This window comes from Conger conger, chromosome 15 (genome assembly GCF_963514075.1).
Source record: "Conger conger chromosome 15, fConCon1.1, whole genome shotgun sequence".
NCBI classification, from domain to species: Eukaryota; Metazoa; Chordata; class Actinopteri; order Anguilliformes; family Congridae; genus Conger; species Conger conger.
Genome location: NC_083774.1, coordinates 22,020,074 through 22,041,416, shown reverse-complemented (window position 1 = coordinate 22,041,416; position 21,343 = coordinate 22,020,074). Strand labels below are relative to the sequence as shown.

The window sequence follows — 21,343 nt, the reverse complement described above, 5'->3', positions numbered from 1 at the left end:
GTGGAGGCAGCAGTGCTGTACACAAACTGCCTCTGCTCTTTTCTGTCACGTTGAAGTGGTTGTATCCTCTTCAGGTTCCTGTCAGACGCACATTGAGCCATTCCGCACATGTTTCAGTTTAAATGTAATTTAATTTTGCAGTAGAGAGCTGCCTACCACTGCACTTTTGGAAGGCCTGGTGCTGAGTATCAGACTGTTATGTTTAACACTGTGTATGGTGAAGGGAGTGACAGTTATGTTGTGGAATGAGGATGGTCCCAGAGACATATCTTGAGGCGTGAAAGTGAAGGAACACTTTGGAATGTTAGACGATTTGGGACCTGTGGGATCTGTTTTGGTGTGAGGGTTATTTCAATGAAACGGGACCGCTCCAGGTGCAGTCTTCCCTCCTGTGGGAGCTACCTGTCTCATAAATCCTGTGAACTTTGTTTGTCCTATTCTGTCAGGTTGGACAGTAAGAGACTCTTTCCGAGACTATCTTAATAAAGTTAAACTGCATTTCACACTGTGGTTGTGAGACAATGAAAGCTGATTTATGGTGATGTGTTTACATTGGGTTAATGGCACAGTACTGTTTTTCTAAAGCCAGTTAATAAAGCTGAAGTTAGTTCCAGTAATGAAATTGCAAACAGCCTGCTGGCTGCTGTTCTCGGAAGCCAGTTTGCTTTTCATTCCTTTAGTTAAACATAAATGGGCTTTTTCCAATGGCCATGTTGCAGATGAGCTGGTAAACTTCACTTTCCTTCTTACTGGAGAGTCAAAACATCAGGGCCGGTCACCAGTTTCAATTTTTTAAATTGGGAATTCCCCTGTTCTGTCTTCAGATATAATTATTCATCTTGCTGAGGTGCATGAGCAGGACCTGCCTTTTTGTGGTTAATATTGCAAGGAAGAGCTTTATTCCCCTCCCAAAGGTTGTGGCATTGGCACACATTTCTCATCCCAAGTCTCTCAGCAGTCACTTTGTCAGTTGCTGTTTGCTCAATGGGAGTGGATATCTGTGTTGTGTCAGTGGTTAATATGTGTTGATATGTGTACTTAGTACTAGTTTTGATACTCTATTTGTGCCTTGGGTAGCTTATGGTTTGGCGGTGTGCTGCATGGGGCTGGCAGATTCAGTGAAATAGGGATGTGCTGCCATTTTGTAGTATCTGTTTGTTTTTTAATGTTTTTAATTAGGGGGGCTTCCTAGTGTGGAGCCTGTAAAGTAGGAATCAACCCCCCCCCCCTCCCACGCCCCTCCTCCTTGCATACACACATCCTCCCCTGTACAGGCGTGTCAGCTTTGTGCAGCAAAGGTGTGGAGTGATCTGTCCAAACCTGCACCCTGGCTCATTGTGCTGGCCCCCACCCAGCTGGATTCGGTTATTCTAACCACCTCGGTGACATAAGAGCTCCCAGCCTCAGTTTTGCAAGCAGGGGCCGTGCACTAGCAGCTTTCTGTGAGCTCGCGGAGGAAAGGCAGAGAGTCCCAGAGCGGTGAGAATCTCCCTGTTTTTACCTTACTCTGTGGAGCCGGGACGGAGGGATTGAAAACCCTGTTACCCGTCAGAAGGACCGGGGTCAGTGCGGGGAGAGTGAGGGGACAAGGGATGTAGAAAAGGGGGCTTTTCTGTGGGTTCTGGGCAGCTGTTCTATGTACTCGAGAGAAGGATAAAGAGAGGTAACGAGAGAGAGAGAGAGAGAGAGAGAGAGAGAGAGCTATGTTGTGCTCTACTGGCGCATGCCTCTGAGGACCATGAGATCAGAACACAGCGGCATTGGGTCAGGCCCTTTTATCTCCCCCGTCCGCCTGGTTGCTGTGGTTACGTGTGTGGGGTCCACATTGCATTCCAGCCCAATCATCTTAATAATGTGGAAAAATCCATGTGGCTTTTCTCCAGGTTTTGTGCATTATTTCACATGGCCTGATTCGAAATTGGCCAACGTTGTGTTGAATTAGGGAAGGGACTTTCCTGTGATTATTTTACATCAGTGGACACACATGGGCATTGGTCATTATCCGAGCGAAAAACCTTCTGCTTTTTTAATCCTTAACCTACACTGAAGGGTGTGTGTTATGCGTGTTCTCTGAATCTGGGCAATGATTAATCCACTGCCAGTCAGTACACACCTGCGGTAACTCACCTGTATTCCACACCTAGTTTCTTCATTGTAGTCGGCAGGGCAGAGGTACTCCCAGCTGTGCTTGACATTCGATTCCTTTTCAAGCTGTTTAATGGTCTGAAAAAGACGCTTTCTCTCTTTTGGGAACAAAGGCAACAAGAGCTGCACAGATTTTACTGAACTGGTATTTCCTTCTTTTTTCAAAGGAGAACGGACAGACTGCCCTCATTTTTGTCTGGTGTTGTTGTTGTTGTTGTTGTTGTTGTTGTTGTGTTGCTTCATTCAGACAGGTAGAAAGCTGGGATGCAAAACGATAGAAAAGGGATCCAACCCCTGCCCACTCAGGGGCACTCGTATATGGCTTGAGAGTCAGCCTACAGGCTCCACCATGAGTCTCACCTGAAGGGAGGATTTCTGATTTACTCTGTCTCTCTTTCTCTCTTTCTCTCTCTCTCTCTCTCTCCATCTCTCTCAGGTGCCAGTCAGCATCTCCCCCACCGATTCTCAGCACTGGCCGAAGGCTTGTTCACCCCCTGAGTGACGGTGAGGAGTGTGTTGGGCAGGGTGGGTACAGCCAGGTTGAGAAGGGCAGGCTCCTTCACCTGAGGGACTGGGGCAACAGGAGCAGCAGCCTCCAGACCGGCTCCTCTCTCCGCTCCCACTTCCAGACCCAGAGCCGGCTCATCAAGGCCCGCAGCATCAGCTGCCTGGACAACAAGCTCTCCATCTACAGACCGGTGGGGAGCGGGACCAGGGGCGGGCAAGAGCAGAAGGAGAACCGACGGGACAGGGGTTCAGCAGGGGGCGGCCTGAGCACCGGCCCCGTGGCCTGGAGCACCCTCTCCCTTGGCCCCGCTCCCTCCTCCCCTTCCCCCTCCCCCTGCACTTCGAGCCCTGCCCACCCCTCCGCCATCCGCAGGAAGATTTCGGAATGGGAGTGCCGGCGCGTGGCTCTTCCTAGGATGAGCCTGTGCCTGGAGAAGAGACCCGCGGGGGGCAGCGAGGGCTGTCCCAGCCTCCTGTCCTCCCCCTGCAGCGATAAAACCTTTGAGCGCCAGGCCGTGCGCAGGACGAGCGCGGCCTTCTCCGAGTGCTCGTACCCGGAGACGGAGGAGGACGAGGGGGGCAGCGTGTCCGAGCGGGAGCCCACGGCCCGCCCCCGCACGGCGGAGCCCGCCGGGCTGTTCCTGCGCTCCCTCTCCTCCCGCAAAGAGACCTCGGCCGTCCTCAGCCGCATCCAGAAGATCGAGAAGGTGCTGAAGGATAGCCCTGCGGATGTGCCCCAGTACCCCAGCAGCTGCTACGCGCGGGCCCAGGACAGGACACCCCGCAGGGGCTCTGCTGGCGGCTGGGCGGGGGGCTCCGACAGCCCCAGCGTCAGGAGGAGCAGCGTGGGGTCGGGGACCACTGAGCTCAGCTGTTCCCCGGGTCTGGGCACCCCCTCCCGGACCAGGCAGAGGGGCAGCGTGGGCTCGGTGGAGTTGCCCCCCTCCCCCAGGACAGCAGGGGGCACCACCACCCCGGTCAACCCTGTGCCCAAACCCAAACGCACCTTTGAGTACGAGGCCAACCGCAAACAAGACTGTGCGTCGCCTAGCAATGGCCTACCTCCCAGCAGCAGTTCTGAGTCCCCGCCCCCGCTCCCCTCCAGCCCTGCGCCCCCCACGAGCCAAACCCAGGAAGGGGGCTCCCACACCAGGGACAGGTGAGAGAGCGCTATCCCACCTGTGATCCCATTCTTCATCAGTATTCTTCATCAATTACTCTAAAATCTGACTGTAATGCCTTTGGAGTTGGTTGCTAGCACGTGGCTGTGCCATCCATCAATTACAATTCAAATCCGTCATTTCAGGAAATCTATTGCAATTCAATTAATTAATAAAAACATCTTGAGCATTGGGTGTTCACTGAAACTGAAATCCATATCAGAATTTCCTGTATTGCAAGAGGACTAACCCTAACCGTGCCACGCAGGTATGAAATGTCGTTATCCTGTTGCTGAACGATGGGTCAGAAAGAGGAAGGAATGCATTTTAACTGGATCATAAAAGAGTGGTGCACTTGCCAAAGTAAATTTGCATGTGCTCTTCATTAGCAGCCTTCCTTGGGCAGAGCTCTGTTTCTGGCATTTTCTCTGTTGTTTTGGGAGCTTGCAGGCTGAAACCTTGTGGACTTTGCAGGCTGAAACCTTGTGGAGTTTGCAGGCTGAAATGTTGTGGGAGCTCACAGGCTGAAACATTGTGGGAGATCGCAGGCTGAAACGTGTCGATGTGGCCGCTTATCCGGCAGAACAGGCCACACAGGAAAAATACGACAGGGAAAAATAACTTCTTGAATGCATGCAGGTTTAAAGCAGAACAGCGTTTATTTATCTGTAGAGAAACAGGATGGCTGTGAATTTGTTTAGCTCCCTTATGAGAGTTCCCAAGGCAAGAAGATAATTTATTTTCCTTGGATTCCAAAGTATATCAAACACATCCTGGAGAATGTAGCATAGGGCATAGATCGAAGGTTCCCTATTTTCTTTGTTGATGTTGTTCTAGTGTGTGAATTATGGGCTGTTCACTGAGAATGGATTTTTTTACATAATGCTCAGAATATGTGTGATATGATGAGATTATTTCACTCCATCTACAGTGCCATGAACCCGTTGGGTCCCATATCTTGTGTTTGATTAGCTGAACAGTTGACACAGTCTACTGTTCATTTGCTCAGATTTGAAGTCTTATTCTTCTACTAAGCAATGTTAGTTTTGGCTTCTTGTGAAGCATACATTCCTGAAGTTTGAAGCTGTGTTTGAGTCTCTCTTACCATATTTGTGAAAGTCGGAGTGGAGTCCTGAGTCCAGTCTTTTGTCCAAGGCCACTAAAGGAGGAGTGAGATTTCTCTGGCTTTCTAAAAGAATGTTCATAAGGAATGTTGAAGACACAATCACAATCGTGAATATCCATAATCACCCCCACCCACAGGGTAGCTCACAATTGGCTATAGTCTCACCTATGGAGGAGGGGGGGGGGGCTAACTGCATTGTCCTTGCTCCATTGCGTACGGCAGGGATCGTCAAATCGTCCTCAAGTTATGAGAACTGCTTGTTTTCTGCATGTCTTTTACTTGGGAGTCAGGTGTGAAAACAGTTTGGCCAATCAGTAGCACTAATTGTTCAGCTAATTACCTGGGGGAAAAGAAAACCAGGGCCGGATTTGGATTTGAGGTCCAGATTTGATGATTGCTGGTGTAAGGGCATCTCCAAGCTGCACATGAAGTGCACTATGCCTGCACAGTTCAGCTGAAAATAGAGTGAAAATAAGCAGTGGCTGGTAGTTTGCTTGCACTCCTTGTTTCTGAAGGACCTTTTTTGTTTATGTTTATTGGTCTGAATAGCTGTGCCTTAACAAGTGATTAATGAGGTGGAAATGAAAGGGAGTCGGGAAGGTAATGTGAATATCTGGAGGCAAAGTGAAGTCGGCCCCAGTTGAAATAACATCTAATCTAAAACACACTCTACTCTCTCAGACAGACCCCTGTTCCTGTCCAAAACTGTAAAAATGCTGTCCTCATCGTCCAAGATTTTTGCTCAATCTTTTTATGGAGTTCCAAGAAGACCTTATATTAAAGCCTAGACCCCTCAGGCTATTTGGAGCTGGGAGCAGAAATAACAGAGACTGATGTGAGAATGGTGAGGGGAATTCTGATAAGGCCTCTGGTTTCCCGGTGATCGCGGTCCCTGTCAGAAGGTTTGTTTCCTCGGTACCTCGCTTATGGACTGCAACTCTCGTTCTTCACCTGATTTGGCAGCACGACTGAAGGTAGATACTCCCATTATACGCCCAACCAATGGCAGAGAGATGCTTTTAATGTCTGTGTGTGAGAGGAGCAAGTGGAGCAAGTTCCTAGCTGAGGTTTGGACGCAGACGCGCAGACTGCTGATTACATTGTGTTTGGCTGTCCTGGGTGCTGGTTTCCATGGGAACACATCCACCCTGGCTGTGGAGAGCTGTGTTCATCCTGTATCCTGGGAATAACCTGGGATGTGTTTCTGACAAGTGGGGTACAGCTCAGCAGTGGAATCCTGGCAATCATTGTGCTGCGCTTGTATTCCACAGGCCTGCTGAGAGAGCCTGGGCCTCCCAGAGGAATATTCTGGAATGGTCTTTAATCTGCTCAGGAGGTCCACTGTGATTAATCAGTGGAGCGTCTGAAGGGTCCAACTGTCCAACTGAACCCCATTAATGTAATTTGTTCTGTCTCCCTCTCTCTCTCCCCCCTTCTTCTCTCCCCCTCTTTCTTCTGTCTTTCACCTCTCCTGTCTTCCATATCTCCCCCTTCTCTCTTCCTCCCCACCGCTCACCCCCTGGCCCCATCCAGGGATTCGGGAGAGTCTGAGGATGCGACCAGCCTCGGGTCCTCCCAGCTTGGCTCACCCATGGAGAACGGTTCTGCCCCCACGGAGACGCGCAGCCGACCCGGCTCCAAAAGCACTTTAGAGGAGAACGCCTACGAGGACATCCTGGGTAAGCACAGCAATTCCTATGGGGACATCTTGGATAAGTGTGGGGAGACAAATAATGCTGTCCGACATACTGTGGGTTGAAATCTGTGGATTTGGTGCAAGTTCTGGGGTTAAACCCAAATTCTGACTTCTCAACTCAAATATTATGGGGTTGAAATGCTGTCTGGTGGAGCTGCTGTGTCCCAAATTCTGATGACATCAGTTACTCTGAATGAGGAAGTGAACTGTAAGGGACTCCTTGGGTGGGTGGGGTGTTGGGAAATCTAAAATGTCTGATATTGATCATGGCTTAACGTTCACATACAAGTGATTGCCAACATAAATAACACACCTTGATTCTTTGGGATCTGCTTCAGGTTTGCAGTTTCTTTGCCTGTGTGTTGGCACACAGTTGACTGGTAATAGCTTACTTGGAAACCTTGAACTTTTTTGCTGAAATGGGCAGAAAGTAGAAAAGAATTTCCTCGGTGCTATGCATGTGGATCTGAAAGCCAGCAGCCACACATGGGTTGTATAAGACTGTCCTTCCTCTGTTCTGGGAAATTTGAGTCATGGTTTTGATTTATACTGTGTCTCCTGTCCTTTGGAGTCCAAATTAACTGACCTAAATAATTTAGGGGTTTATGAAGCCAGATTTTACCAAACAATTACTTGCATTTACAATTCCCTCCCTTTGTAAAAAACTTTCACCATATGGAAACTGCTCTGTTAAACAAGTCTTCGTGTTGAATTAATTTATGAATTAATTTTAAACCAAATAGCCTTACTAATCTTGTTGACAAGAAGTGTGTGCATGGTGCGTGCGTGAGTGTTTGTGTTTTTGTCCTTTCATAATTATTCTAATTGTAACTGTAACCATGTAATATTTGTTGCATATTGTGTTGTATCTTATGTTGTGCATATTTTTGGTCATTTGTCAGGACCGCCTCAAAAACGAGATGGTACATCTCAAGGGGTTTTATCCTGAAAATAAAATGAATTTTCAGCACATTTTCAGTTTTACTAGGCTAATATTGCAGTTATTTGATGGGTGTTCACAAAGCCTTTTGTTTGTTAGCAGTCTAAAGTAAATCAAAATCTTAAATACAATGTTGTATTGCTTCACACGGATTTAAAAACACTAAAGAAAAGAATGTATTGCTGAGATTTATGAGGACCCAGCTATAAGGAGTGAGGCAGTGAACAGGATGTGTGTTTGTCGCGCTCAACTCCTAAAAGATGAAAGTGCTCCTGCACTTTGAACTCACAAATAAATTGAGTGCAACACCACTTCCTGCTCTGTGGATGCAGGAGTGAGGCTTTGGGAAACGTCTGACCTTCTGCGCAGGCTTTTCAAGTCCTGCTGACTTTGGAGACATGTAAACCACTGTGTCGCACTCGGAGTTTGGGCCTTTCTCTCTGGAGGGTGACCCCAGTGCTGGCATGCTGGGTAACCATTTAGCAAGCTGGATTCCTTTTTCTCACAAGCTGGCTGGGAGCAGACCCAGGCGCCTGTGCCCCTGTGCGGCTGTGATGCTCGGGTGTCTCCCCTCACAGCCCAGCGTCAGCTGCACTCTTGCTGGGGAGGTGTAGAGGTGAACCACTACTAAGTACTAAGCCGGAGACAGAAACACGCTGCTTTGGAGAGACTGACGAATGCTGGTTTGCTGAGAACAGAGTTTCTGGCGTTGCAGGGTTAGGGGAAGAGCTGACAGGGAATCGAGCGACATGAGCCGTGGAATTCTCAGGGGCACGGCTGGAGCATCATCCACCCTGTACAGTCACCGTTTGTGTCATTGTTGACCACCACGTGCAGGGTCATATGCGCGTTAGTGACCGCTGGCTCCGGGCAGCACATGCAGATGCATCAACAGGAAGCTGTGTGACTTCCTTGTGCTCATCCAGACAAAGTGCCCTTTGTGTTTGCCCAGCACCTCCAGTGACTTCAGTTAGGACTGCTTCACGCCAAACATCTGACTGTTTGATCTCTACAAACACATCACACAACGTCTATCATTCTGGTTAAATTCTGCATTCAAAATACTTCATCTGTTCTGCAATCAATGCCATTGTGTTTTTTTGTTTTGTTTTATGGTGGGGCAATTCAGGGCCACTTAGACCTCAAAACTGAAAAATGTATGATGAACAAGCTTTCTGAACAAATTCCCCACTGTCCCTTGCTACATCTCTGATGGCGAATCCAGTTTATGAAACAATAAGGTATTCATTTAGAGGGAATTTTTACTGAGCCAACTTGTAGAGCAGTAGTTGAGTAGATTCATGTGAGCATTTTTATGGTCAGTGGTCAGTGTGGATAAAGGGCTCTCTTGAATAATTTTTTAGTGGCATTCATTGTTCTTGTGGGGATTCAAGACTGGGCCTAAGAAATAACTTGCCTGTGTCATACTGGTGTGTATGAGAGATAACTCACCTGTGTCATACCGGTGTGTATGAGAGGTAACTCACCTGTGTGCTGATTTCTGTGGTCCCTGCTTTGTTCCAGGCTGAGACAGTGGCCCAGTGCTGGTTTCATGAAAGCTCAGGCTGTGGTCTGCAGATTAGCTATTCACTTTTAAAGGAAACGGTTGTAGAGTGAGATAATCCATGTCTTATTCCAGAGTTTCTCTAATGCATCCGCTTACAGGCCAGACTCAATAGAATCAGCAACATCTCTCTAAATGATTCCAAATTGGACCAGAGAGCAAGGGAGTGTTCGCATTGTGTCTGTTCTGTCCTTCAGCCAGAGTCCATAATGCTTATAACAGGCAATGTCAAGCTTATGTAGTCTCACAAAATACATAATTTGCCATAGGCACTTATGGAGGGCTGTTGTAGGCCGTATGCAGTGCTTATGGAATAAGAGGAATACATAAACACCTAATATGAAATGCTGAGAGCAAACCATTCAGCTCATCTACATTCACGGACACACAGCAGCAGGTCTCCATGGCCTTGTGATTAGGGGCGGTTCCTTCCTTTAAGAAGGCTTCAAAAATGGTCCCCTGGGCTGAGGAGGAATCGCTGACTGAAAGATAACAATGCTCTTCATCAATGGGCTGTAGAGATCACATGCTTCACTCACAGATTGTCCCAGCTGGTAAAACACTGAAATGCTGTATTTTTCCTAGCATTAGGGCGTCCATCCGAGGTGCTGCGTGCTGTGTTCATGCAGTGCCCTGTATGGTTTCACAAACCGCTCCTTCACATAGCGATTTGCTACATGGTGTCAGGCTCCATTTGGCTCTGGCTATGTCTGGAGAAACATTGCTGCTGACATTACGAGAAGCCTGCTTTGCAAGGTCAGGAGAGACTCATGTGCCTGTGTTTTCACAAGCCTACTTTAACACAGGAAATGGTGATGTTTGGTGCTGGGACTGAAGTTGTCATGTTTATGCATTCATTGGTCCTCTTGTGCTGATATGGGTCCTCATGTTTGTGCTGTGATTGGTCCTCGTGTTTGTGTTGTGATTGGTCCTCATGTTTGTGCTGTGATTGGTCCTCGTGTTTGTGTTGTGATTGGTCCTCATGTTTGTGCTGTGATAGGTTCCTGTATTTGTGCTGTGATTGATTTGTAGTGTATGGGCTGTGATTAGTGAAACCCTCCTCTGTGATAGTTGATATGTGGGGGACCCGATCAATAACCTCCACCATGTAGGTTATCCACCATCTGTGTTTTCCAGTAGTAATAACGTATGGCACAATGCCTCCAGAACTCTAGTAAGGCATCCACACATGGTCACTAGTTCTCTCTCAGATCATGAGTAAGTGGAAGAAAGTTCTGGGTTGTTTACTTATGAGGTTACATTATCTTGTCAGTGTGAGGATGTGAATTATGGGAAGACTCTTTGAAGTTATTATCTGGCACAGCAGTTATGCTCAAGCAGTCTGTGCTTTCTGATCTCATGCTGAGATTACAGGATAAGGCCGGCCCTGCACATCACATTCAATTGTGTAGTGGAGTCGATTTACAAAAATGCTTTGAATGCATACCCCGGGAAAATGATTAAACATAAATAGGCCAGATATCCACTGTTTTTGGACAATATTTTGCATGTCATATTTACGCAATAATGGCAGTGTAGTTTGTAACTGTGTGAACAGAAGTCTCAGCATGGTGTAATTCCACATCTTGGTGTAAGCTAATCAAAGAGCTTATGGATGTTTCATTGGATAGCTGCCCAGTTGGAATCCCTGCTCCCTGTTTTTTGTGTGGTTCCCAGCCACTGACCACCACACCGGGGGGAAACAATGGAAGAGTCTTTGGGGTTCCAGGACTTTGGCAGTAAAGAGCTCTAAATTCCGTTGCCTTCTCTGTGACTGTGACACGACATTGAACACAGACAGGCACAGTATGTAAAGAATGTGTGACTGGAAAAACAGCCTTAAGTTGAGGAAAAAGCTATAAACTACAGTGTCAAATGATTTCACATCACTATTTTATTGTGCGCAGAAGGATTTGGTGTTGGGAAATTTCCGTTTTTTTTTTTTTTTCAGACACTTAAAAAAAAAAAATTCTCAGAAGCACATTAAAATCCCGCCACATTATTTTACTTATTGTGGTATTGATTTAATTTGAGTCAGCGTGTTTTATGTTTTCTCACAAAATTTTGATTCTCCAATCAGTGTGTGTTATTAATACAATACATATAATACTATGAGACTGTGTGCTAACTGGGGCTGTGTGCTAACTGGACTCAGTGGTAACTGGACACACAGTTGTTGTTGTACTCGGGGTATTCTAGCTGCCAACTGTGGTATACTAGTTTGTAAGTTGATGTATTCTTCAAGGGTTCTGATTGTATCTGTATGGTCACGCTTGGACTCGGAACCGTACTGTCCTCTCGGGTCCTCTTCACACTTGTTCCTGTGTTTGATCTGCACTTCATTGTACGTCGCTCTGGATAAGAGCGTCTGCTAAATGCCTTGTAATGTAATGTAATGTTTGAGGTGCCAGTGCGACCCTCATGGTGTGTAGGTGTAGCAAAATAATTTGTGCCGTTATGGTAACACTGTTCATATTATTATGGCAATGCTGTTATGTTGCTATGGTAATACTGAAGTGTCACTGCTGCAATGCTTTCAAGCCATTAAAGCAATGCTGTCATGACATTATGACGGCATGGTCACGTCATTATGCTGATGTGTCTCACTGCAGTGATATAGTCAGCTTTGAGGAGTAGACGCCCCCGCCGACAAACAGTCTGCGAGTTCTGGCAGTGACTCACCCTCACTCAGTAGAAACAATACATCAGAAAATCGGAGGCAGCCAAGAGTCTGTTTCAGACTCCAAGCTCCAAACCTCCCTGCATGACTCACCTTCTGTAAACTCAGTCCCCTTTACACCAAGAAGGCTCCACGCTCTCTTTTGCTGTACCCCTGTACTCACACTCACTGACATACACACACACACACACACACACACACGCACACACGCTTGCGCACACACCACATGCAAGCACACACACAGCTATCCTACTTTTATTACAGCCATCTTCAGCTTTTTTTGCTTTTATTTTAACCCCCTCCCCCTCCACAGAGTCTCAGAAGGAGAACCCATACGAGGATGTGGACCTGAAGGGCCGGGCAGGAGTACGAAAGTCCCGCCAGTTATCCGAGAGCTCCCAGGAGGAGCCCAACAGGATGTGGTCCCCCCAGGACAGGAAGTTTGGTACACCCCCCCAGGTAATACATCACCTTTAATAGAACAGCCAGGTGTTTTTCTTTGGTAAAGTGAGCTGGGGTCTTACCCTCCAGCATTTAGCCTGGCAGGCCAACATGCTCTTCAGAGTCACACAGTCCAAGCTGTCGAGCCAAGATTAGCCTCAAAACAAATGGGGAAAGTTTTGTTCTTAAATGGGTCTCGACAGGAAGTGATGTTCCAGGACAGTGTGATGTGCCAGCTCAGTTCTCCTGCTAGTCCAGCTGGCATAGGAGGACGTTAATGTGGCAGTAGCTTGTTTTGGGGATATTTAATAAATGATTATTTCTGAGGGTTTAAAGTGAATCTTTGACAGAAGGGGAATAGGGATTGGGTTCAGTGAAAAGTACGTCTGTGATGTCAGAGGGCCAATGTATGCCAGTGTGGTTTTCAGACAGTGCTGTATTTGTTTACTTTCATGGAAAATGGCTTCCTCTTCTCCTGTCAGCTGACATCTAAGCCTAGCAGCCAATCCCTGCGCCTCCCTGGTGCTGCAGACAGAAAGTGCCACCGTGCCGCCCGCCTGACCAAGCGGCACAGCCATGACGACGGACTGCTCCTGCCCTCCTCCCGCGGCCTGCTGAACGACAGCCTCGGCACCGCCAGCATCACGCTGGCCTCCTGCCCACACCGGAGGGTGCCCAAGGTACGGCACTGCCCAGTACGGCAGGGCCCAGTACGGCAGGGCACAGTATGGTACAGCAGGGCACAGTACGGCAGGGCACAGTATGGTACGGCAGGGCACAGTACGGCAGGGCACAGTATGGTACAGCAGGGCACAGTACGGCAGGGCACAGTATGGTACGGCAGGGCACAGTACGGCAGGGCGCAGTACGGCAGGGTGCAGTACGGCAGAGCACAGTATGGTACGGCAGGGCACAGTACGGCAGAGCACAGTACGGCAGGGTACAGTATGGTACAGCAGGGCACAGTACGGCAGGGCACAGTATGGTACGGCAGGGCACAGTACGGCAGGGCACAGTATGGTACGGCAGGGCACAGTACGGCAGGGTGCAGTACGGCAGGGCACAGTACGGCAGGGCGCAGTACGGCAGGGCGCAGTACGGCAGGGCACAGTACGGCAGGGCACAGTACGGTACGGCAGGGCACAGTACGGCAGAGCACAGTACGGCAGGGCACAGTATGGTACAGCAGGGCACAGTACGGCAGGGCACAGTATGGTACGGCAGGGCACAGTACGGCAGGGCACAGTACGGCAGGGCGCAGTACGGCAGGGCGCAGTACGGCAGGGCACAGTACGGCAGGGCACAGTACGGTACGGCAGGGCACAGTACGGCAGAGCACAGTACGGCAGGGCGCAGTATGGTACAGCAGGGCACAGTACGGCAGGGCACAGTATGGTACGGCAGGGCACAGTACGGCAGGGTGCAGTATGGCAGGGTGCAGTACGGCAGGGTGCAGTACGGCAGGGCACAGTACGGCAGGGCACAGTACGGCAGAGCACAGTACGGCAGGGCACAGTATGGTACAGCAGGGCACAGTACGGCAGGGCACAGTATGGTACGGCAGGGCACAGTACGGCAGGGCACAGTACGGCAGGGTGCAGTACGGCAGGGTGCAGTACGGCAGGGCACAGTACGGCAGGGCACAGTATGGTACGCCACAGCCCAGTACGGTGCAGTGCAGCAGAAATTACTCCCAGGGTCCAGCAGAGCTCTGCATTCATATTCATGAAGCATCACATGAGTGCTGATCTAGGATCAGTTTGGCATTTTATCTCTTAATGGAAGGAGTTAGGATGCAGACTTGGATGTATGATCATAGATCAGCTGGATCGCTTTATGAATACGCATCCTGATCCTCTCCAGCCCTGTGTCCATTGTTCCCAACAGACATTTCCCCAGCTATAATGGCTTTTCCTGGTCCCCATAAGCATTTAGGGAAACATGCTGGAAGACATGCTTCAACTGTGCCTTTTTTTGGGCAGGGCCCCTCACTGTGATGGAATGGGGCCCTGCCCAGTGTCAAACCACAGTACCCAACATACAACACATATACAGTGGTTTTGGTGTAATTGTGCATGGTATGAGGGCTAGGAAAGCAGAGGCTAATTAAATTTTTGTGAGGCTTTAACCCTGAGCTGTGGAACAATGCATAAACACTGGGCTTCCCGTTGCTGTTTCCAGCTGGTGCAGAGAATTAACTCCATCTACTGCACCAAACGTGGGAAGAAGAGACTGAAGAAGCTGTCTCTGTCCAACATCGACACAGCCTCCCTGAGAGGTAGTGCTCTTCCTGCTTATTCCTCCATTTACATGCAAACTTGTGTGCGCACACACACTGGCACACATACATGCACGAACATGTGCACCCACACACATGCATACATACATACGTCCCCACACATCCACACACACACATACACACACACACACACACAGTCACGTATAGGCTCACACCCACACACACACACTGCTCCAGAGAGGTGCCGTGACGGGGCTGCAGGTTTGCCCTCATGAGCTGATTGGTCTCCTGTCTGTTTGCAGATGACAACAGCGAGAGTGAGAGCGACTCGGATGACAGGTTCAAAGGTGAGAGGTCGATGCCCTCTGCCATAACCAGTCCCTGAGTCCCCTGTGTCTCTATCAGGGTGGAGGGTTTGGGTCCAGTGCAGAGCTATGCAGTGCACAAACAAGCATGCCAGCCCAGTGATTTCCCAGCAAGGTCCGTGTTGAGAGAGCGATGTTTCACCAGAACAGATGCTCCGCAGGCATACGGGTTGGACGAGGCCCATGAACTGAGCGATCTCTGCATGCCGGCACAAACCTTTATTTCATTAGAAGGCATTAGGGAGCATTGGAGGGATTGGGCCAATACAGTTTGACTGCACCATCAGGAACCTCTAGTGTACTTCCCCATGAATTGTGTGTGTCTAAACTAATAAATAAACATGCAAATGCAGACAGAGTGAGTGCACTGGTTTTAATTCTGTGGCAAAAGGCCTACCTGGTTTCAGTTTATAAACTCTGTCTAAACCAGCTGTGTAGAGATGTTGATTTTTCTTTCCGGTTTCACTGAAGCAGAATCGCAATATTTCCTAGATTTATTTTTAAAAGTTTATGTAATGCCAGCTAAGAATGCCGGTGAGCCATATTAACGGAAGCAGGAAGAAGTACCTGGTAAAATAGAACATGTGCTGTATAACAATGTATTATGTATTAAGAAGGCCCAAAAAAAGTGTGAGTGAAAATAATCAGCCAAGCGCTGGTACAGTTAACAGTCACCGGGAACCGACGGAGTTGTGTTGGTACAGATGAGAAGCTCCAATCACGCGTGATCATGTGAACCGGCATGAAATGGCTGTCCCTGCCCTCCCTGCAGCGCACACGCAGCGGCTGCAGAAGCTGCAGTCCCTGTTGCAGCGCGCCCCCAGCTACCGCACCCTGGAGCTGCAGCTGCTGGAGTGGCAGGAGCGAGAGCTCTTCCAGTACTTTGTGGTGGTGTCCCTGAAGAAGAAGCCTGCCAAGAGCTCCTACACCCCTGAGGTCACCTACCAGTTCCCCAAGGTAACGCACAAAATGCCAAAACTTGGTCAATGTGCCAGAATAAAAATGTATACTCGACTTCTTTAACTGGTCAATGAAGTTTTGAGAAGGGATAGACAACATACTCCTCTTCTGTCTTGATATTGAGAGGGTCTGTCTGAAGTCACTCTTGTGGAGACATTTTAGGAGGCTAGCAGTTCTGAAGAAACCAGATTTAAGGCGTGTGCAATTAAGGTCATTGCTTACATTTCAACTTTGAATACTGGGCGTTTATTGATCCTTTCTAAAGTTTGAAGAATCCTGGTGATTGCTGGGGCATTAATTGTCTGTGCATGGGTTTATTCATTTAGTGAATAGTTGTAGAGAATGCTCGTTTGCATTGGGTTAGACGGGTTAGAAACGTTTATTGTTAGTATTATTAGTAGTTTACTGGAAGCCCCTGGAACTGGATGAGGTATGTGTGAATGTAAAATGCTGTCTAACAGCGGTCCTCCTCCTCTTCTTCCTCACAGCTTGAGAGGCCCACAAAGCAGATGAGGGAGGCAGAGCAGCGCCTTAAGGCCATCCCCCAGTTCTGCTTCCCTGACGCCAAGGACTGGAGCCCAGTGTCTGAGTACAGCAGGTAGGACTGGAGCCCAGTGTCTGAGTACAGCAGGTAGGGGACTGGAGCCCAGTGTCTGAGTACAGCAGGTAGGGGACTGGAGCCCAGTGTCTGAGTACAGCAGGTAGAGGACTGGAGCCCAGTGTCTGAGCACAGCAGGTAGGACTGGAGCCCAGTGTCTGAGTACAGCAGGTAGGGGACTGGAGCCCAGTGTAGTGTCTGAGCACAGCAGGTAGGACTCGAGCCCAGTGTCTGAGCACAGCAGGTAGGGGACTGGAGCCCAGTGTCTGAGTACAGCAGGTAGGGGACTGGAGCCCAGTGTCTGAGCACAGCAGTACTGAGTATGGGGCTTTTTTGGAAACAGAGCATATGCACCTTTTATCTGAATGTAACAGTACTCTCCAAAACAATATAATTTCATAGTTTTGTACTTCAATGGGGAATTTGCATCAGAGGCTTAATTAAATTGCAATATGTCTAGGAACCATTAGAGTTGCAAGCTTCTGGAGGGATATCAATCCCTGGCGCCTTGGTGATAATCTTATCTGTAGCTATAATAACCATGGTCATTTCAGTTAGGGCCTGATTTTAAAAGTCAGTTTTCCTATCCTCCAGAAAAACTAGCATCCTAACTTAACTTGTCTTAAAATTGTCTTAACTTTAGGATAACTGGTGGCATAACTTAATTGTCACATTATAACTTTAACTTTAAATTACGTTTGCTGGCACTAGCTATCTGGCTAACTGACTACCATAGCTAATGGCTGCCCTTGTATTATGTTTGGAGAGAAAATGTCAACAGGCTCCATTAATTGTGGAAAGGCTAATGGCAGACCCAAACAATGTGTTGTAGTTTAGTAATTCATCTGGCTTGAATTTGGAAACTAAAATAAACGTTTAAAACGGTGTCAATAGGCTAGCTCTTGACCTGTTACCTTCTTGAAAATAAAGATCAAAGGGGACATAGCTATGTTATTTGAAAAGCAAAGACATAACAATTTAATTGTTTTATTTAGCTACCTATTGTAAATAGCCTACCGAAATCTGCGTTGCTATTCAGCCCAGTAGACTGGTCTATGGTCTATTATAGTCATGCATACAGCTAGAAAGTTGGTACGCTTCTGAAACCTGTAGCCCAGCAATGTGTCTGCAGGCTCCGCTAAAGTTTAAATTAAACTTGCTATGGGCATAGGCGTACCCAACCATACCGTGCTCACCTCAAACTAACATAAGTTTGTTTATCTATCAAACTAATCAGCTGTGTGCAAGATTAAACAAAAGCGGTTGTTAGGCCCTTGGTAACAGACATGAAAGTTGTTCATCAATTTCAGTTTGAGTATTTAAGATTTCCTAACCTGAGATAAGATAGGATGTAATAAGATAAGATATGATGCCTTAGTTACCCAATCTTAGACATGACTTAATTTTCTGTAATATGGCCCCTGGGTTTGATTTCCCGCCGGGACACTGCTGTTCTGTCCTTAAGCACAAGTACTGCTTCAGTACATATCCAGCTGTGTATATGGATTGTGCTTTAGTCATGTAAGCTGTGAAAGTAGCTCTGGATGAAGGCCTAAATCTGAAGGCAGTGGAACCTGTGTGTTTGCCTGCAGTGAGACTTTCTCCTTCATGCTGACTGGAGAGGATGGGAGCAGGCGGTTCGGATACTGCAGAAGGCTGCTGGTAAGGGCTCGCTCACCTCCCTGCCTCCTACTGCGTGAACTGCATATTTCAGCCAGTCATTTTGTGTTTTTTTGCTTTGTAGATTAGCCGTTATTATGCATCCTTTTAGATGATGACATAGGTGTGGGTGGTGAGTGAATGTTGCTTTAATGACAGTCAGTCCACCACACTCTCTTATTTGGTTATATTTTGCTTCATGGCCCTGAGGGGGAAGGGGCCATATCACTTTCCACTGAATGAGGCTTTCTCAGGAGAAGGGTGAGACAGAAACTCTGAAATGTCTGGACTTGCCGCAGCGAAACACAACCCGCTGATATAGTTCCACTCCTACCCTCTCCCACACTACCGCCATTTCCTGTTAGATCCTGTCCGAGGTTGTCCCATCTGCAGGCAGTGCATTGGTATGAGTGGGTCAGCCAGGGTGTGCACTGTTATTGTCAGTAGTTGTGCTGTACCTCAGATTGGACCAGCATTATGATGGGGTTCATTTAGCCCCACCCTCTGCCTGCTGGACTTCCTGAGGCTGGCAGCAGTAAAGCATTCCTCAGCACTCAGCACATTGATTAGAACCAAATCCCACATACTCAATTTAATCACCCCGCTTAGAGAGAGGACATGGTCAGGCAGCTACAAACCTTATATGGACCAAACAAGTAGCATTTCTCCTGTCTGTCTGTTTGCATTCTTGCGTGAGATTAAAATGTGTGCTCAAGGATTTGTTTGGCTAGAGTAAATGCTGGTCAGTGATGGTCAGACATTAATTCTGAGATTAGCACACCTGTGTTGGCTTTGGAACAATGTTCCCTCTCAAATTAAAGTCGGGAATGGCCCAGAATGGCACATCTGTAAGATTATCTCCCAGACTTCAATCATCATCACGCACATTAAAAACATCCATCATCATCCGCGCAAATTAAAAACAGGCACACGGCTACAGCCTTCCCCTGCCTCAAGGTCTGGTCTGCCCCCTTTATGCAGCATGGCTGTTCCCAGCACTGACGTGACTCTCTCTCTCCCCCAGCCCAGCGGCAAGGGGCCCCGCCTCCCGGAGGTCTACTGTGTGATCAGCCGGCTGGGCTGTTTCCACCTGTTCTCCAAGGTAGGCTCACTCTCTCACACTTCCCGAAAATGGAGCAGGCAGAGCTGCTGACAGAAAGAGCGGTGATGAGACTGCCAGACCCCCAGGGCTATGTACATGTGGATCACACCTGCCCCGGCACCAGCTCCAGCCCTCTTTATTCTTTCCCCATCATTGTACACACGTCAGGCAGGCTTTGGCATCTCTTTGTCCTTACAGTAAATATCTCTGACCTTTTGAGGACCACATTAAGAAGGGGAGTTCCTCGACAACAGTACATTTTGTCACTGTGAAATGTACCTGGTCCTGTGCCATGTAGGCCAGAGTGTTCATTTTATTGGTCTTCTACAATAAAGCAGCATTTCATTCTAACTGAAACTACTGCACTTTGAAAAAAGGGAGTATTGAAGACAGTTCATATTTTGTGCGTGGCATCTTCTCCCTTAAATATCACTGCTAATTTAAATTTTGCTGCTGTGGGACTACCGCACCATGTTAAACATGTGAGTCTGTACAGCGACACTAGGACTGCGGTTTAGTACTGTGAGATGGTACCTACTGCAGGACTGCTCTATAGTACAGTGCGACAGTACCTACTGTAGGACTGCTGACTCTGAATACCTCCCACAGTCATGAAAACCACGGTTATGCCTTGATTGTTGGCTGGAAGAACTGCCAAGTTGAAAACCATTAAGGCCCTTTATGCGCAAGTTGAGATCAGAGGGCTGTTTTAGTTTGGGCAGCGTGATAGAGCTGGCGATGGGAAATGGTGTTGTCACATGACCCTTTGATGTTAGTATCCAGCTGGTGAAGCCCTTCCATCAGAATAGGCCCTGAACCAGATGCCCTGGCAAAGCCCAAGCTGCTCTTGTGCCATTTTCCAGAAAGACTTTACAGGCGGCCATGGAAAGATGTTAACACTCAGGAAGAAAAATTGTCAGTTTCCAGACAGTGGCATGTGTTTCTGGCTTCTGGCTGGGATGACACATTTGGAACCAAATGGGGTGTTATCGGGAACTTACCAAGCATTGCGGACATGGCTCAGAGATGGGGTGGGGCAGTTTTGGGTTTGGAGAAAGAAACTAGGGGGCTGCTGTTCTACTGTGGAAATGGGCCCCATGGTCTGGTATGGCACCAGTGCTGACTATAGCCAGCAGCCTCATAGGGAAATGTATGATTGGTTCTAGGATCAGATAGGAGAGAAATCCAGTCACCTGGGATGACAGTGTCATCAGGAGGAACACCCGTTGGTCAGTCAGGTGCCCACAAGATGCCTGTTAACTGGGAGTTAGATCAATGATATTTTAGATATTTACGCAATGGACATTTCTGATGGTCTGCTGGCTTTACCCTTTAATGGCTGATAAAAGGGTACTCATGAGTGGGTTTGTGGTCTAAAGCCAGAAAATAAGCAGCTTGTACAATGATATTATGCCCCCAGTGGTTGTGCATGTGCATATTACCTGATTATTCTTAAAAAAATATATATATATCGGAATAGTTGGAATTTTCCTATGCTGTATGCAGCTTGTGGCTGCAGCACTAAAGAAATAAGTTTTGGCACAAAACAATAAAAAATAATTATATTTTTATAATTATGTTTATAAATGCTATAAAGCTAGCTAATTTCAGAACCTTCTGTAAGTATGGGAAATATCCTTTTTGCGAATAAATCTGTCTGGTCGGCCCAAAGATGAAAACAATGACTGAAACTGAATGGGAATCATCAGGCATTTCAGCCTTTGGAGGAGTGCTAGTCTGGGCTCTTCTGAATTGATAGCGGCGTTTGCAGCATATTATATGTGATCTATGGAGAATGTAAAGAGAGAAATGAGGAGCAGCTTTAGTTTGGGCTTGATAAGGAGGATTTGTGAAGTTTGGTGCATCCTCGCAAGATGATGATGGCCCTGTGTCCCACTTGCAGATTTTGGATGAGGTGGAGAGGCGCAGAGGCATTTCGGCCGCCCTGGTATATCCCTTCATGCGGAGTCTGATGGAGTCGCCTTTCCCTGCCCCAGGAAAGACCATCAAAGTGAAAACCTTCCTGCCTGGAGCTGGGAATGAGGTGAGCACAGAGAGTACTCTCTACACACATGCACTTAAACACACTCTTACACACTCATACACCTAAACACACTCTTACATACTCATACACCTAAACATCTGCGCACTCACTGCACAT

General features: G+C 47.8%; 1 protein-coding gene across 3 annotated transcripts in view; it reads left to right on the top strand.

Annotated features, from left to right (window-relative positions):
* Positions 1-21,343, top strand: part of LOC133111361 (DENN domain-containing protein 2B-like) — a 58,298-nt gene that overhangs the window by 24,238 nt on the left and 12,717 nt on the right. For 2 of the 3 annotated variants that reach the window (XM_061221637.1, XM_061221636.1), the window contains exons 3-13: positions 2,582-3,811; positions 6,472-6,617; positions 12,132-12,277; positions 12,742-12,939; positions 14,441-14,537; positions 14,801-14,845; positions 15,636-15,820; positions 16,312-16,421; positions 18,014-18,083; positions 19,105-19,182; positions 21,086-21,226. In XM_061221637.1, coding sequence (XP_061077621.1) covers positions 2,582-3,811; positions 6,472-6,617; positions 12,132-12,277; positions 12,742-12,939; positions 14,441-14,537; positions 14,801-14,845; positions 15,636-15,820; positions 16,312-16,421; positions 18,014-18,083; positions 19,105-19,182; positions 21,086-21,226 — 2,446 coding nt within the window. Of the gene's footprint in view, positions 1-2,581; positions 3,812-5,817; positions 5,913-6,471; positions 6,618-12,131; positions 12,278-12,741; positions 12,940-14,440; positions 14,538-14,800; positions 14,846-15,635; positions 15,821-16,311; positions 16,422-18,013; positions 18,084-19,104; positions 19,183-21,085; positions 21,227-21,343 lie in introns of those variants that run through there. The other variant, XM_061221638.1, reaches the window with a different exon arrangement.